At 41.4% G+C, this 17,333-nt stretch overlaps 1 protein-coding gene across 4 annotated transcripts in view; it reads left to right on the top strand.

Annotated features, from left to right (window-relative positions):
• The window catches only part of STK39 (serine/threonine kinase 39), a 298,192-nt gene that overhangs the window by 192,417 nt on the left and 88,442 nt on the right, over window positions 1-17,333 (top strand). For 3 of the 4 annotated variants that reach the window (XM_075933552.2, XM_075933550.2, XM_075933553.2), the window contains 4 exons: window positions 10,393-10,461; window positions 11,260-11,382; window positions 11,528-11,560; window positions 16,562-16,624. In XM_075933552.2, coding sequence (XP_075789667.2) covers window positions 10,393-10,461; window positions 11,260-11,382; window positions 11,528-11,560; window positions 16,562-16,624 — 288 coding nt within the window. The remainder of the gene's footprint in view (window positions 1-10,392; window positions 10,462-11,259; window positions 11,383-11,527; window positions 11,561-16,561; window positions 16,625-17,333) is intronic. The other variant, XM_075933551.2, reaches the window with a different exon arrangement.

Genomic DNA, 17,333 nt, shown 5'->3' with positions numbered 1-17,333 from the left:
TCCAGAATTTTTATACAAAGAAGCAGATGCTTCTGGAGGCTTTGTAATCACTTGGCCCTACCCCTGAGCACCAAGGCACATGAGGATGGTTGTGCCAGTTGTGACAGAGCAGGGGGTGATACAGCAGGTTAAAGAGCTTGATGGAAGGGGAAAGAGGCAGAGAGAGTCAGCAATCCTGGCTAATTAGGAGCAGCTGCAAAATCAATTAAGGCCCAGGTGAAACCGATTGGGGCTGCCTGGAGGCCTATTTAAGACCTTTTCCTGTGAGCATGGAGAGAGGGTTGTGAGAGTGGGGAGCGAATTGAGAAGAACTGAGAGAGTTTGGAGAGCTGTGAAGGAGTTTTGGAGAGTGGAGGAGGAGTTTGGAGAGAGAGAGAGACACCGGAGGAGCCAAGAGAACAGCATCAACCTTGTTAAATGACTATGGGGAGACAACAAATCTCAAACCAAGGAGAGTAAGCCATATTACTTTGATTACTAGACTGCAGGGCAGTGGGCTAAACAGGGGTCAGGGCCCAGGAGTGGGACTGACCCTGCCACACAGTCCAGAAGGAGGGATACTATGGCCATCTGGAAGCTGGTTACCCCAGACTACCAGTCCATAGCCAACCAATTTGGAGTTGGCAAGTCAACTATGGGATCGGTTGTGGAAGAGGTTTGAGGTGACCAGGACTGTGATGCACCCAGAGAGGGTGGTCATAGCAAATGCTCCTGAAAGTATTTGCTGGGTCTGTGAGAATGGGCTTTCCAACTGTGCTGGGGCTATTGAGGGGACTCATGCCTATAGTTTACCCTCCACAAGGAGCATATGAGTACACAAATCGTTATGCTACTGCAAGGGCAGATCCATGGCTCCAAAACACTGATGCAATGGCAGGGTGCACGATGCCTGGATTTTCCAGAGACTGTTATAGCTTGCCTGTGAACTTAAAAGCTCACTATTTTCATCCTATGACACTATTACAAAGGGTGCCACTGTCCCTACTGTTGTCCTAGAGAACACCATGGTGTCACTTTTTGAATTTAATCTTCTGGATGGCTGTCTGCCTGTTGGAGCCAAGAGGAGGTTATGTGGGTGCCATCTCTGCTCAGCAGGTTGGCATGCCTCACTGTGGGTGCTTTGCTTGCTACTTGTGCTTGTCAGCCGAAATGGTCAGGGCAGTGTGTGTGTGTGTGTGTGTGTGTGTGTGTGTGTGTGTGTGTGTGTGTGTTACACCCAAGTCTTCAACTGCTGAGACACAAAGTCTCGTTGCAGTGGGCAGCCTAGGAGGCTGGAAGGCGCCCCGAAAAATAGTTTAACGTCTGTGACTTTACTGCTAGGACCGGGGTCCCATCGCAGAGGGCAGCCAACAGGCTCTCAGATGCCCCGGTGTGTGTGTGCGCGCTATACACCCGAGACTTCAACTGCTGAGACCGGGTCCCTTGCAGTGGGCAAGCTGGAGGACGTTGACGGGCACCCCAATAAGTTTATATGGAGAGCTTATAACACCTGCAGATTTTAGCTGCTAGAATCCAAGATTCCTTCGCAGCGGGCAGCCTTAGGGAAAGACTGAGAAGTGCCCCAATGGATCTGCCACCGGGGAGTGACACAATCCAAAACGCCCAAGCTCTTCCTATACCTGTCCCTTTGACCGGCTGAAGTTCTTTTGTTTGTGTTCGGTTCAGGTACAGCAGCACGGGTTCAAGTCAGAAGCTTGACACCCACTAGCTTATTATAGGAGAAAGAAAGAGAAAATAAAATAAAAGAAACTTGGTTCTATATATAAGTGAATGAGGACATCCCACTTATTCCCAAAGTTTATAGCTAAATCACCTTACCAAAGGCAGTTTACAATAGAAATGAAGCAGTTTGCCTTAAACTATAATAAAGTAACTAAACTTATAACAGAGAGACAATTAAAGTGTACACATAAAGAAAACACATTGCAGGTACAATTCTCACCCCTGCGTTCCAGACTTGGCATGGCCAGCGTCTTTCTCTCAATCCCTCGGGAAGAAGTAGGGCACGAGGTTGGGCGTCCCATGGACCTCGGGAGATAATCAATACCTGCCAGCAGGTGTAGGTGATTGGAGCTCAAATGGGGTGGGCAACTAAACCCTCTTTATACCCCTTGGGTCACATGGGCTTCTTCCTGGTCTCAAGTGGCCAATTAGGAAAAATGGCTTTGAATGCGAAGGGTACAAAGCATAATTCACACCTGGGAAGATGCAGACAATGGGCACCTCTGGTATGTGATGGACGAAGATTCCTCTTCTGAGACAGTGCAGGCGTGTCAATTACTGATACTAGCCATCACGGCGACGGGAGGCCTTCCAGTCGTCAGCTAACCCATTTACTGTCTGGTTTCTGTTTATGGTAGAGTCAGGGACAGGCACCACACCTGCGTTCCCAGGGCATCAAAGGCTGACTGCCTTTCTCTTGCTCTCGGGGGGGGGGAGGGGAAACAAGATGGGGTTTGTGTCTGGCTACAGTGCTCCGTGTAAAAGAGGCCGGAAAATGAGGAGTTCACAGAAGCACCGTTGACATTCTTGCACCATCTTCAGCCAACTGATCACTATTTCAACTAGACCTTCAATACCCGCCACTGCTTGGATGTAGTTTCGCAGAGGTGATCACTTCTTGTGCACTTGGTGAAGTTGAACATCTTGCTTAACTCACATCAGAGGCTAACCTGAATCCAGATGTTTTTCTGGCCAAATAGCACCACGCTGGGTGCAGGCCTTCTAGAGCTGGCCATGGTAATACAAGTGAGTATTGACTGTTTCTGTGGGAAATGAAAGTTTATATACTGAGCTGGCTGTTTCTGGTTCCTGAAAAAGTAGTGGGACATTTTGGGATTGAAGGGGATAACTAAGTATAGCCCCAGGGGATTATGGGATAGTATTGGCAGACTCTCCAGGAGTCTGGAGACCAAGACTTCAGCTGCACTCATGCTGCAAAATACCTGAGCTCTGACCAGGATCATAGCAGTACTCCAGCTCTAACCCATCCCCAGGCTAGGAGGTCCCTCACCTGAATCAGACACAATACTGGAGATTGATTTAACATTATGTAGAGTAAGTGATTTTAACAAGCAAAGCTACAGGGGGAGGTGTGCTAGATCTGAAAGTTTCTGCGGCGGGGGAAATTCCCCATTGTATGCATTTGATCCAGTAGATGGCACTTGCAAGAACAGAAAGGTATGTTAGATTCATGGAATCGAAGATCAGAAAGAACCATTGATCATCTAATCTGACCTCCTGTATCACAGACATAATTCCTGGAACAAATCTTTTAATAAAAGAATCTGTCTTAAATGTATGATGACTCAATTGTTCTTTTGGCTGCCACAATTTCAGACTGTATAAAGCTCTGACTGATGTATAACTTGACTTCTGTTCTGCTATTCTGGCTTGTAAATGTTAGGGCAGGTCTAAACTGTTTTTTGTTTTTCTTTTTAAAAGAGGATATTCAAATTCCACAGGAATTTGCATATCTGCTTCCGCTCTCACTTTTGAAAGAGGATCTTTTGAAAGTGAAAGTAGTCTGGATGCGTTTTTTTTTGGGGGGGAAAACCCCATTTTTGAAAATCGTGTAAACCTCCTTTTTTAAGGAAGAGCATTTTTTTTAAAAAGGGTTTTTTCCTGACAAAGTGTGCAGACTACTTTCTCTTTCGAAAGATCCCATGGGAGTTTGCATATCGTCTTTTGAAAATTCTGCTTTGTCTAGACATAGCCTGTGTTTTCCGTCATTCAGAAGTGGTTAATGCTAGTTTGAATGTTCATGTCATCCTCAATATACTTTACACAACTGTACACACATACACAAAATGAAATGAGCCAGTTCAGAAGTGCTAGAAACCTGAAGAAGGTGCAGGGGCTGAAGATGTGGGAGCTGTAAATTAAGGCTATCTGCCTTAAGATAGATAATGTTCGTATTGCAATGAATGACCTGTTAGTCACAAAATGTTACAACTGGCAATATTAAAGAAAGAAACAAACATACAACTCACTTTTTTGCCCCGCTCCGTTGCTTTACCGTTAACCTCCTTCTCCTCACTCCAGCCTACTTAAACAAGCCCATTGGTACCTGTTGATAGTAGACAGATTAATACCACTGTGGTTTGAGCTAATACTGAACTTGTGTGGTGTCCCTCAATCCACAGTTGGTCCTGGCAAATAAGTTGTTCAAAATCCAGTTGCTGAGAACAGAAACGTCAAGCTCTCATGTCATATAAAAATGGTTTATGCAGAATTTCTGCACAATTGTACTCCTTGAAGGTGACTTGTTGTTCAGTGGCTTGGGGGTTGTGGTGTAGCTGAGGTTCCTATTTTCTTTCACATAAATATGTTCTGTGGTCTTTCACATACAGCTGATCCCTTTTGGCCTATATTTGCTCTTCTGCTGTCAGACAATTTTTTTAAAAAAATTATTCAGTTGAACACCATATTTTGATTGACACTTTTTTCCCTTGAGGCATTTATTTGTTTACTTCTTAAAATCAATCATTTAAAAACTTGAAGTACACTCATTCATCAGTAAGGCTTACAGCCTTTGCCAGCACGACTGAACTCCATTAAAATCACTCTATATAGAAGGTTTTCTGAACAACTGAAAACGTGTAAGTGTTCATGCTAAGCGCAGGAGGTTTAGTGCATGAGTGTATCCAGGCCCTTTCAGAGAATAACAGAGGCCTGGGCCACTTTTAGTTTAGAGACTTCGGTCCCAGCCTCCTGACATATCTAACTTCTCGTTCACAGGGTCATACTAAAACCAAAAGAATATATGAAAATTAACACTTGAGATTTATTTATTAACAATTAAGTCATTCTACCAATAGCATGTATAATGAAATGTAACTTTAATTGTGAGTTTTCACTGCAAGCAAAACTATACTTTAGGAATGCTTTACTGGCTTTGTGTGCAAGCTTGTTTATAATTGAAGACAAATCTAATTTATGTGCAACATCACTCTTAATGTTAAGGATTGAAAGCCCATTCAAATGCTCTTATCCCATTGTAGAATGATGATAGTTCTTTACTTGTTTTAACATGTTGAACATGCATTTACCTGAATCCACTGATGCAGGGAAACTGACAAATATGTAATGCAATTGTGATATTAGGAAATATAGTTGGCAGGATGAGATGAAATATTTCTTGACGCAGTTCTTTTGGCTTGCAGTCCAATTTTAAAGCTGGTGGAATGTATACATTTCAGGAAGACTATCTCATCAGAGATCTCTTGAAATTTTGCTGTTGTATCTTTGAAACTGTTTAGTGGCTGAATATAGATCTTCATCACTTAGTTTTCTGAACTTCAAATCAACGTGTAAGACCAGATTTGATGGAGTCAATAATAAAAAAAATCCACATTGACTTGATAGTGCCTTTCTGCATTAGATTGAGATGTTCGGCTGCAATTGGTGGAAAACTCAGATGAAATGTCAATACCCTGTGCTACTGATTTGGACTCAAAGGATTGCATCCCTTTGATCTATGAATCTTCTGAATATCTTTAAGAAGTTCAGTGTTATCCCTCTCAACATCTAATGTAGCATTGCATGCTTCAGTTACTAGATAAGTTTTATGGGACATTTTTATCAGCTTCATCTACATGAATGACATTAACATGCACTCAAATTTTGATGTATTCTTCTGAATTGACTTAAGCTCAGTGCGAGCCTGTGCTGTAAGCGTAAGAGATTCAAACTAGTTGTACAGCATCTGGACTGTGAGAACAGCTTTACCACAATCAATTCGTGCTGACCATCTCGTTATTGATATGCCATGAAGGGAAATGGGCAGATGCTGCTTCAGAATTTTCCACTTTCGAGGACTGCTGCTGAAGCGGTTGTACAATTGCTGGATTGTTCCATAGTATGTGATTGCTTCCTTGCATGATTCAGCGCAATCAATGCTGAGAAGATTTAGTGCCACAACTGGAGAAAATACAGTTCAGATTTTGCTCAAGAAAGACTGCTTGTACTCTGTTGTGCTTTCCAACCATATTGGCTCCGTTGTCATAGGCTTGGCCAGTGTAGATTCGAAAATTTAATTTGAAGACTTCTAACCTTTCTCTTCTCTTCCAGGTTTTTTTCATGAAATTATCAAACAAAATGAATCGTTCTTCAATTGAAACTTGTAACTTCCTGCAATTTTAACATATTGAACAACCAAGCTTGTCTGTTCTTTGAGAACAATCTGGAGTTGCATCAATAGTAGTTGAAAACTACTTGATGTTGTATCTCTTTAAGAATTGTTGTTTGCACAAATGATCCCATACAGCTCAGTAAACTTGTATTATATTCTGGTAGACACATAATGGATATGCATGCATTTTCTAATTTCTTGTGATTCACAAACACGTTTAACATGATAAAAGTGAGTCATGCTTGCTAAGAAGCTCAAGTATACCAAGGAAGTTTCCATTTGTAGGGTAATTGATACATTGACTGGAACCAAAAAAGCCAATCCCTGTTCAGAGAAAAAGACATTCAGTATGCGCTCAAGGGGGTTTTCCAGTTATCAGTTTCTGTGTTTTATTTCACTCAGGAGTAAGCTTTCAATTGAACTGTCAGCTAGTGCTGCTTTACTAGCTGATTTCCATGTTACCTTTATGCAAGACTGAAGTTTCATGTGCAGGTATTTGGTCTTTCAACTTCCTCCAACCTCTACCAATGCTCTAATTGGATGGATTAGACAGTACTAATGCATTTGAAGTATTGCTGTTAAAAATGAGGCGGGATACACAGTACAGAGCCTGCTTTTCCATGCTCCAGCAGAGTCAGTCTCTTGTGTAGATCTCTCCATTTGGAAATTTTTGTCAGCAGACGACGGGGGAAATGCATGATTTTTAGTATCTTTTGGTATATTATGTGGAATCTGAAAACAACTAACTTTGAGAAATGACCTGCATTTGAGCCACATGGTCCTTATCAAGAAGTTCAATATCCGGTTCTCATGCTGCTTTTTTTTACATTATGACTACCACTGGACACAAGTTTTTGCTCTTGCTGCTCCGAGGTCCTTATTTCCTCCCTGCACAGTCTCTAAAATGAGTGTAGATTCTTCTTCATCTATCGCTACTGTTGGCTTTTCTGTGTCTTGATTAATGACCCCAGTTTGAGGCAGTGGCGTTGAAATGTGATTTGTGGATACAAAGTTTTCATCTTCAGACATGAAAGTGTCAGTATGGTCACCATCTAATGGCTGAGGCATCTTTTCTATAAGAAATTGTTATTTTTCACTGTTAATGGCTACTTCACTCTGTTGCTTTTGCCATCTCTTACTTGCACCGCTTTCAAATCTTTGCCTCATTTTTATAAAAGGGTTCTTTTAACACATAGTAACATAATAAATTAATTTTGCTAACAGCTATTGGTTATACACATTTTATATACAAATTGTAATTGTATGTACTTTGCAATTAATATTATAGACCATAAAGTCGCGAGTATAGTGCACGCTTTTTTCCCCCCCGTTTTTAATGTCAAAGTTGAGGTACGCATTATCCATAGGAGGTTTTTAAAAAAAGTTTTAAACTCACCCTCGGCAGGCGCGAGCTGGACAGGGGGAGGGGGGCGCCAGGCATGGGCTGGGCTGGGCTGGGGGCGGCCGGCAGCTGGGTGGGGGAGGCTCCCCCTGGCAGGCATGAGGACAGCTGGGCAGAGGAGGCTCCCCCGGCAGGCATGAGCTCGGTGTGCTGGCAACTGGGCGGGGGAAGACCCGACCCCCCCCCCCCCTCGCCCGGCAGGCGCAAGCTCAGCTGGGCAGAGGGTTCGGCGGCAGGCGCGAGCCCCTTCCTTTCTATGCATACCTTAAAATCTTGAGTATAATGGGGGGCACATTATAGATAAGAGTTTAGTTTATTCAAGAATTTTTACCTTTTAAAAGGCAGATGCATATTATACATAGGTGAGTATTATACTTGAGACTTTTATGGTAATAACCCCCCTCCCCCAATGGTTATTTACTATGGACCTTATAGCCTTATTTCAAAATCTCGAAATTTCGTCTAACATGTTCCTGTTAAATTTCCTTAACTGGTATGTTATGCATATGAACATAGTTTATTAAACAACTAGAATTAAATGTTTATTATAAAAAAAGGCCTTTTAAAGGTGAACCAAACTGGATGAAGAGGTAGCTTATAGCTGAGCCTAATATGGCTATTGTATATGAAGACACATAAGAAAAAACAGGAATACAAAAATATCGTATGCGCAGAGAAACATCTAATTTAAAGGTTAAACTCCCCCTCAGACCAAGCAAAATACTTTCCAGTAACAGAATTAATTATGACTTTCAAAACCTCTAAACTATGCAAAGACTGTAAACCAGGTTTCATTACATAGAATCACTAATCACAGAAGCTACTCTATCCTCCAGTTACACAGATGAAAACTCAGATGTGACTGAAAAATTGGCTAAGGCCTGAGGTCCCATAATGATTTAAATGAATTTTTGCAGGTGGGGTGTGTGGGTATAGTGGTGTGTCTAGCATTTTTTGTTGTCTCTGTTATAACAGCAAGGTGTAAAAAGTGGCAATGACTTGGTAGAAAAATGTCAAAATTTGAGGCCCATCTGTCTCCTGAGGCCTGGGCCAAATGGCCCTCCTGCTTCTTTCCTCCTCCCCCCTTTCCCCCCCCCCCCCCCCATAGAGAGTAAATTCATGAGATTCAAATGGATTATAGACTTTGAAAATGCAAAACATGTCTGAAAAGTACATTGAGCTTGTGGCTTGGGCAATTTCAGAGTTTTCAGTGCAGCTGTTAAAGAATAATAATAGTCTTGTTTGTCTAAATCATATTTATAATACTTTGCAGAGCAGTTTTTCGCATTCTATCAATATGAGAATTGTATGGTTATTTGGAAGCTGTTTGGTTAGTCATTATCAAGCTAAATAGCTACTATGTGTGGTGTGGTGTTACAGTGCAGTGGTCACACTTCAATATTTTTAAAATGCTCTGCAGTCTGCTTCTAGCTATGTATCTCCCCAGCTATCAGTAAGCAGCAACTGGAGAGCAAACACCATTGCATGGATTTGTAAGGTTAGCCTCCATGTAAATCTTAATCTCTTTTTAAGAACAACCCCCAAAATCCTCCATTCTTTCTGAATGGGAGTTTTTTTCTCTATTTGTTTCAGTGTTGCAGAATAGCACCTCTCGTGGTAGTGACTACTTTGTTACCCTTCACAGACTGTTGCTAACATCATCATGGTGGGATTAATAAACAAATGCATAATTGCAGTTCAGAGAATGGCACACCTTGCTTTGGACTTTGGTTTCTTTTGATAAATTGTACAAATAAAAATCTACCTAAATCCAAACGTGGATCAAACTTCTGTCTTTTTGGAACATCCTAGAAAATGTTGTACAGGCTTCTAAGCTTCTCTGCTCTTCAAGATAAAATATGTGCATCTGAGTAAGGAAGTAATAACTACAAAGGATTATTAGTATTTTAAAAGAAAGCTTTAAAATATATCTTATCTTGCATTTCTCACTGCACCTAAAACTGCTTTCTATGTATCGTTCTTTCACACATCCATGTGTCTCAAACCTGGGACATGGTTCCTAGTAGACTGACATCACCCTGCTCTTATCTGGTGTGTGGCAGAGGATGGAATTGAACATTGATCTCTGCAGTCCTGGGCTAGTGTGCTAAATAGGAGATGATCCTTTTAGAGTGTTCAGTAGCTTGCTACCAAGTAGAGAGACCATGAAACATGAAGCTACATCTAGGAGCCTTCCTTTGGACCCTGATTGGAGAAGGGCCAGGATTTATTTAAATAGGCCCATTTAAGCTATAATCTATTTAAATCCAAAGGAGCAAGACAGGAAAATGTTCACATAACTGGGTGAATTCCTGTCTGGCAACTACATTGGACTCTGTCCTCTCACCTGGCTTCCCTGCCTTGCTCCTGGTTCCTACTTATCTGATTCTGTTCCCTCTCGCTCTGACCTTTGGCTCGACTCCAACTCTGGCTGTGACACCCCTGTGCCCCCAAAACTCCAGTCATGGCAAGTTCTCCTTGTTGGGTAGAAATGGATAGTATCATGCAGCTCTTCATAGTCCATTTTTCCTGTTGCAGTATAACTTTCTTTCAGTTGAATTTTTCCATTTTATATTTGGAGTACAATAGACCATTTAGAAAAAACAGAAAGACATCTTGAGTTTTAACTGCAAAGGAATTTAAAGTTCTGCACTGTGGACTACTTCTTGGTTTTTTTTTTTTGGTTTTTTTTTTTTTTTTGTTTGATCATTTGACATAATTAAGGAAACTGATTATAATCAGACGCCAGTGTGGTTGCTGATTATCATGCTGTGCTTGTAGCAATCTCATGAGTCTCGTAAATGCTTTCCAAGGTATGTTCAGAGTAGTCTGATTCTGTTTTGTTTTGCTCAAGTAGGTTGAGCAGAATCCTGGGAAAACAGGCATGATGTCAGGTTCTGAAAAAGAGCAAGATGGCAACAGAAGGGTATTTGATTTTTTTTTGATTTAGGAGTTAGCTGCTGGATGCTCCTAGTGTGTGCTTCATTAGGCTGCCTAATATACATATATTTGCCCAGTCTGCAACGTGCTACATGCATGCCTTCTGTTTTTGTAGTCATGCCTGAATGCATTTTACTTATTTATAAAGATGCAAACTTACCTTAAAGATCAGAAGTGTTTAATAGGTTTTCACTACATTTTTGTGCTTGTCAGGGCTTTTTGCTTTAAGAGCTTTTTTGCCATCCATATTAAATCTGTTCCATGTCAACAGCAAACATTTTTAGGGATCGTATTGTGTGAGTCAGAAAGGTGGAACTTTATTTTACTACAGCAATTTAACATCAACTAACATTTCTGCATAAACATTTCAAAACTCTAAATGTTTAATGTGCATATCCTGTGAGCAGTAGTATGTATAACTTTTTAACCTTGAAGAGTACCATGAATGGCCTGTCCCATTTAAGAGAGAGAGTCTACTCACAGTAATGAGAACTATGTACAGTAATTGCTTGCAGGTTCTGATCCCAGGTAGTCGTGGTTTTCCAAAGGAGGTTGGTAAATTGTCATTCGTTCAAGCAGTCCTTCCTGATAGCATACAACATTAAATATTTTTTAAAAGCCCAAGTATTAACAGGAGAGGTGATATGGAAAGCCCTCACTCCTGAACCAAACTACAGAATGAAGTCCTGCGGGTATATACAGTAACAGTTCACTTAGTTACTGGAATGCATGCAAGGTTTTTGAATTACATGCATTAACTTCTATTGTGTCTCTCTTTTGGTAGGTTAGACGAGTACCCGGCTCTAGTGGCCACCTTCACAAGACTGAAGATGGGGACTGGGAGTGGAGTGATGATGAGATGGATGAAAAGAGTGAGGAAGGCAAAGCTGCCTTTTCTCAAGAAAAGGTAAGCTTTCTACTACTTGTGGACATTCTAGCAAAGGACTATAGCATTTTCATTATTTTTATTTATTTATTTATTTATTTATTTTAGTTAAAAGTATTTCTACCGTCTAAAATACACAGCTAATGTCTTACTACTTCTTTTATAGTCAAGAAGAGTAAAAGAAGAGGAGAATACAGAGGTAAATTGTCCTTTGTTACTTAACTGCTCCCAGATAGTTGGGATAGGATGAAATATTATGTTAGCTTCCAGTGTTCAAATTGTAGGAGCCTGATTCTTCAACCTTTCTGCTGAGTATTTACAACCTTTACACAAAGTTATTTACTAATTTTGTGTAGAGGTTGAGCATGAAGGTTATGCAGGTGGGCAGAGAGTGATTAACTTATAAAATTTGGGGTACAACTACACAAAAATGCAGTCTACATCTACACTACAAGCAGTTATTTCGACATAATGTCAAGCTGGAGGACTTCTTACTTTCACTCCTGTAACCCTCCTTTTACGAGGAGTAAGGGAAGTCAAAAGAAAGTTCTCTTTCTCGGACTTCATGCTGTGTAGACAGCACCAAAAGCTGAAATAAGCTGTTTTGACTTAAGCTACACAATTGACGTAGCTGAAGCTGCGTAGCTTATTTTGGCTTTAGCCCTGCTGTGTAGACGTGCCTTTGCAGAATAAATGGCTATGAAATTAAAGCAGATTCTGCTCCTGCTTTGCAGCTTTGAAGTCTAGTGAAAAATATTAATTAAAATGAATAATTTGGCTATTTTAATGAATCTTGAAAACTGGTTCACACTAATTATTACCTTTCCCCTCACACTAATGATAGCTGTTTCTCTGTAGCTGAAACATCTCCAAAGAATTTTCAGCCTTTTAGAATCTATATCAGTACTCTCTGTAACTGCTAATTAGAGTGGTTCATACCATAGCCAGTATAATGATTCAGTACAGTGGTACAATAGAATAGATTGATTCAGTCACCCATGAACACAAAAGAAATACCATATTAAATGCTGTCCTCTTATGCTGAGACTAGGAAGCATTCCTGTCATGTGTAATAGACTAATGGGATTTCTGGTTTTACAGTCAAAGTACAGCTTAGATGCTTATTTATTGGATGTATGAAATGGATACAAACATCAGCTATAGCTTTGGATCCTCCAGTCCTGACTGAGGCGTGGCAGAGTTCTACATAGAGGCTGATAATCTGCGAAGATTTTGGTACCACAGGATTCTCTGAATTCTGTGCCTGTTTTTTCTGACCCCGTGCTCTTCTTCGACAGTCAAAAGAAATCTTGCAAATTATTTCTGCCCAAATCTCTCAGATGTGGAACTAGTTAACATGTAGTGTGCCCAACTCTTTTGAAGCGGCTGATAAGATCTGAGATGCTTTGTGGTACTGTTCAGTGAACTCCTTGCTGCCTCTCTAGATCAGTTTTCAGAGCTGGAAGTGACCTTCACAATAGAATTATATGTTTAAAATGAGATTTGACACATTTTTCTTCTTTCTTTAAACTATTTGAGAGTTGTATCATCTGCCCAATATATACTGAGTTAATAGATTTGACAAACTGACTCTTGGCTAGTAGATCAAGAACCTGGAACTTCTGAAAACAGTCTACTTAGATATTTCTTTATCTGGGTTGTTAGTGAAATGGTTAGCCCACCCTTCTGAACTAATATATGTGTGATTTTTATCATTTTAAAGCAGAAGATCTGTAGTTAAGCTTCTGACTTTCTAAGGGGTCAGATTGGATTCTACCTCAATATTCTTCTTCTGAATGATTTGCTATCTTTATAAAGGACAATTTCTTGTCCCATTCTCAAAGTCCATGTTGTTCCATAGGAAAATAATGCCATTGAAAGAGGAAGGGAACCTGATAAGATGGCAGTCTTCTGACTGGCAGCTATGCTTTTTATTAGCCATGTGTGATGCAAAGAAAAGTTGGTTAATTTTCATCTAATAGAATTACACTAGTTGTACAGTTTTTTGGTGGAAAAGCCTACTCTGTGTCTGGGACGGTACATCCATGACTAGTGTAATTGTAATCAAAGGGTAACAGGAGGAAATTTCTCCCTTAATATTTCCTGGATGAAATGGTAAACCTGATGTCTTTATAGTTATCGGTCATGTAGAGTCCCCATTTATTCATTCCGTGTGGTAAGGCGTCTCCTGGAGTAGCTAAGGGAGCCACAGCTTCCCTATCCATTAAATCATACGGCATCACATCTACTCTGATTAATTTCCCTTGTTTCCTCATTGACCTTTCTACCTCTTGCACTAAGGTCACTCATCTTTGGCAGGGGAGCTTTGTCCTGAACTGTTGTCATGAAAATCTTGAATAGAGAAAGAGCTTTCTTCCATTTATTGGGGAATGGGGGTTGTGGAAATCCTCTGGATCAGGGAGAAACTCAACCAGTGAGGGATCCAGACTGCCTGCCTTTGCAAGATTGTGTTTCAGAAAAGTTATGGCTTAATGGAGCTAGAACCAAACGATCAGGAAATTCACCTGACTGTTGGAGGCCCATCTCAAATCCAGCGAAGAAATCAGTGCTCTTATGGCTTACGTAGTTGGCTTTGTGGTTTGTAGAATACAAAACTGTGTAGACAAAGGCGGCTTAATTCTGGTATCCATCTAGCATTTCTACATGCACAGGCTCCATTTCTCTCAGACTGTTGGCACTCTCCCTGGGTGCATCTACACTGCACCCATAGGTCAAAATTGCGTATCATTTTGAAATTAGATCGAAATACAAGTGCTATTCTGACAAGTCCCTTAATGCTTATGGAATGAGGGTTACAAGGATGCTGGAATAGTATCCCTGTTGTTTTGAAATATATTTTGAAATAACGGGCACATTTGAAGATGTGGACTTCCGGTATCCTGAAATAGTGCCGCTGTCTTGGATGTAGCCCCTGTAAAACACTTCTTTCCCTTACTCTACTCTTTTTCCTTTCCAGGAACTATAATGATATGCAATGATTATTAAAGTAATAAATTTTATGGATGATTACATCTGGAGTGATGGGTGGAATCAGGAAAGATTCACCATAAATAATATTGATAGTGCTTTAACCAAGCACTATTGGGAAAGGCCTATGATATTTCACACCATCCTGGTCCTTTTAGGCAATACCTTTTTGACTGTCTGATATTTAATAGAGGAAAACAGCACTTGACATGCTCAAGTTGAATAAGTAGACTCAACTGCTTGCTTGCCATTCCTCCTTGGTTTACACATTCCAAGGGTGGCTTGCCCATTTCTGAGAATACTAGCGAATTTAAAAAAAACGGTCTCACCATCTGAACTCTTCACATCTAGGAGGAGTTCTGGTTCTGTAGTGGATTCTGACTCTTCCCCCACCAGTGCCCTATGTCCTGAAAACGGATATGTAGTTTCCCTTTGGTTTCACAAAGTCTAGCAGTGACCAGCCTGGTTTTCCAGCTTCGTCATGCCTTATACACTATAGCCCATTATTTCCTGCCCCCAGATGTCACCAAATCCCCCTTATAAGTAAGGCAGTAGTTTGTTCATAGTCTTGATGTGTCTGAAAGTATCATTTGGGCATCAATTGTCTGAGCCGCAGTTGCTATTTAAGTCTCCCTTTCGGTGAGTGGAGGTGTGTAGCCCAGTGGGGCACAAAAAAAGGGGAGGCTTGTCCACCTTGGGGTCAGTGGGTGGGCTACTCCAAACCATTACACAGTACCCCGTCTATAGTTAGAGAGTCTTTATGCTCCCGCCCTTGTTCCAGGAGGGCTGACAGTATATCCCCAAGAACCATCCTCTGGCCCAGCTCTGTCAAGGAGGGGTAAAGGCAACTAGACAGTACAGGGACTCAGTTATAAGTCTGAGTACTGGTTCAGGGCGGGGCTGCAGCATAGCAGTTTCTCAGTACCTCGAAGCCCATTTGCAACAGCTCCAGCCGGGTCCCCTTGCTCAGGAGGCGGTCCGGCAGATTAAGGGGGCTGAACGGGAACAACCAAGGTGGGAGACTGCCACCCAAGAGTGGAGTGGCAGGGGGGACGCAGGCCCTGGTAGTAGCAAAGCCTACAGCTGCTGGGTCAGCAAGGATCTGTGCTGAAACACACTGACCTTCTGCTGCTGGGCCAGCAGGGGTCCGAACCGCAACCCGCTGACCCTCTGCTAGACCGAGGTCGGCTATCCCTGGGCCACTTCCATTTCCCCCCTCGGGACAGCGTGGGTTGGAGTCCTCTCTCCAGGTAAACAAACTCTCTGGGCTGTCCTTCAGTAGTGGGCCTGGTGCCCCAGGCCAGTTGTCAGCTTCCCCAGGATCTAGCTCCTCGTTTGGTTGTACTGGGGAGGCTTCTGGCTTCCTTGCTGTCGGGGAGTTGACTGGCCTTTCTGGCAGGCCTTTTATATCTCTGGCCCTGCCTCCTGGCTTCCGCCCAGGTGAGTTGTTCGGGCCAGGTGCTGCCCACCAAGGCTCAGGGAAGGGCTCGTCCCCCTTGGGGTTATTGAGTGGCCACTCTAACCCATTATAAAGTGGGATTACCAGACTGTTCCTCTGATTCCAGAGTCATCATTCTAAATATACATGCATATGTCTGGTACATCAGACATGCAGAATTGTCCGCTTTCTTAAATCTGTAATCAGGTTTAGGACAAGAGTTGTGAGATGTTATACGGGTTCCTTCCTGGCTGGGAATATGGTTACTTTTCCATTTAGAAATGTAGAAGAAACATTGCTCAATCTTCTCTTAATCTCAGTACATCTCTAAATATGGTAGGATATTGTCTTGGAACAGAGGTGGTCAAACTAAGACCAGCAAAATCCTTGGAGAATGTCACTGGTGCTGTGTACCTGTCAGTCTTCACGGAAATGGGCAATACTATCACTTAGAAAGCCATATAATAGATATAGAAATACATGTAAAAGCTGTAATTTTGCTATAGATGGAAATTTAGTTAATCTAAAGATTTGGTTTTTTTTACTTTTGCTGAGCAAGGATTCTTTCACTTCAGTAGCTAAAGTTGTGCTCATTCTTACCTTGATGTTGAAAATGATTCCTTTTATGAATCTCAAATGTGTTTTTTTTCTTTAATAAAGGTCTTAACTGGCAGCTATGTCCAAAAACACGCATTCATAAACTCTTTTGGTGGTGTGTGGATTTTTTTTAAAATCACTTTTTTCATAAAGGCTTCATAATCATCTTTTTAACAGATATCCATGAATGCCACTAATATCCCAGAACAGATCCAGAATCTATCTATACAGGATCCTCAGGTACTGTCAATAATTACAGTGGTTGGTGGCTCGTGTGTGCGTGTGTGCGATTGAGATTCCAGGAAAGTACAAATTCTTATGTGGTGGGGATGGAAGGGAAACACGAAGACTGAGAAACCACAAACGTAGATTGCAGTATAAAGACATGGCAACTAGAGATGTAAAATCATGCTCAATCAGGTAGCCGGTTAACGGCTTAACGAGCATCCAGCAAGTGGGGAGCCTTGGTGGACCGGGCTGGAGCACCTGCTTGCAATATGCCTGTCCGGAGCTGCAGGGCCACTGTTTAACTGGTAAGCACTAAAAAAGTAAGGGTAATACTGGTTAAAAGGTTACAGCGCTAGTGGCAACATTGGTGAGGTCCATAATGGTAGACAGTTAAATCTTATTTCCAGTCATAGATGAAGAAATGACTAGAAACGTAATGTTCTGTGGAAATAACTGGAGAACAGCCCTGTATTCTAAATACATATTTATTGTTTAATAGATTATCGGAATTGATGCTGAATGAAGTACAAATTTCCATCTACTGCCTTAATTTATGCTCCTTGACTTGTGATTCTGTAATCTGTTTAAATAAACAGACTGTTCTATAGGTTTCACTAGCACTTTAGAACCAGTATGTTAATATAAAGCCCTCTGAAATGTACTCTGACTCTCAAGTGCATGTTAAATATTTTATGCTTGTGTCAAACCTGTAACAGGGAAA

This window comes from Pelodiscus sinensis, chromosome 7, assembly GCF_052426305.1.
Source record: "Pelodiscus sinensis isolate ZL-2025 chromosome 7, ASM5242630v1, whole genome shotgun sequence".
In the NCBI taxonomy this organism is placed as follows: Eukaryota; Metazoa; Chordata; order Testudines; family Trionychidae; genus Pelodiscus; species Pelodiscus sinensis.
Note: the sequence above shows the minus strand (reverse complement) of the source record. Positions and strands in the feature narration are given on the sequence as shown.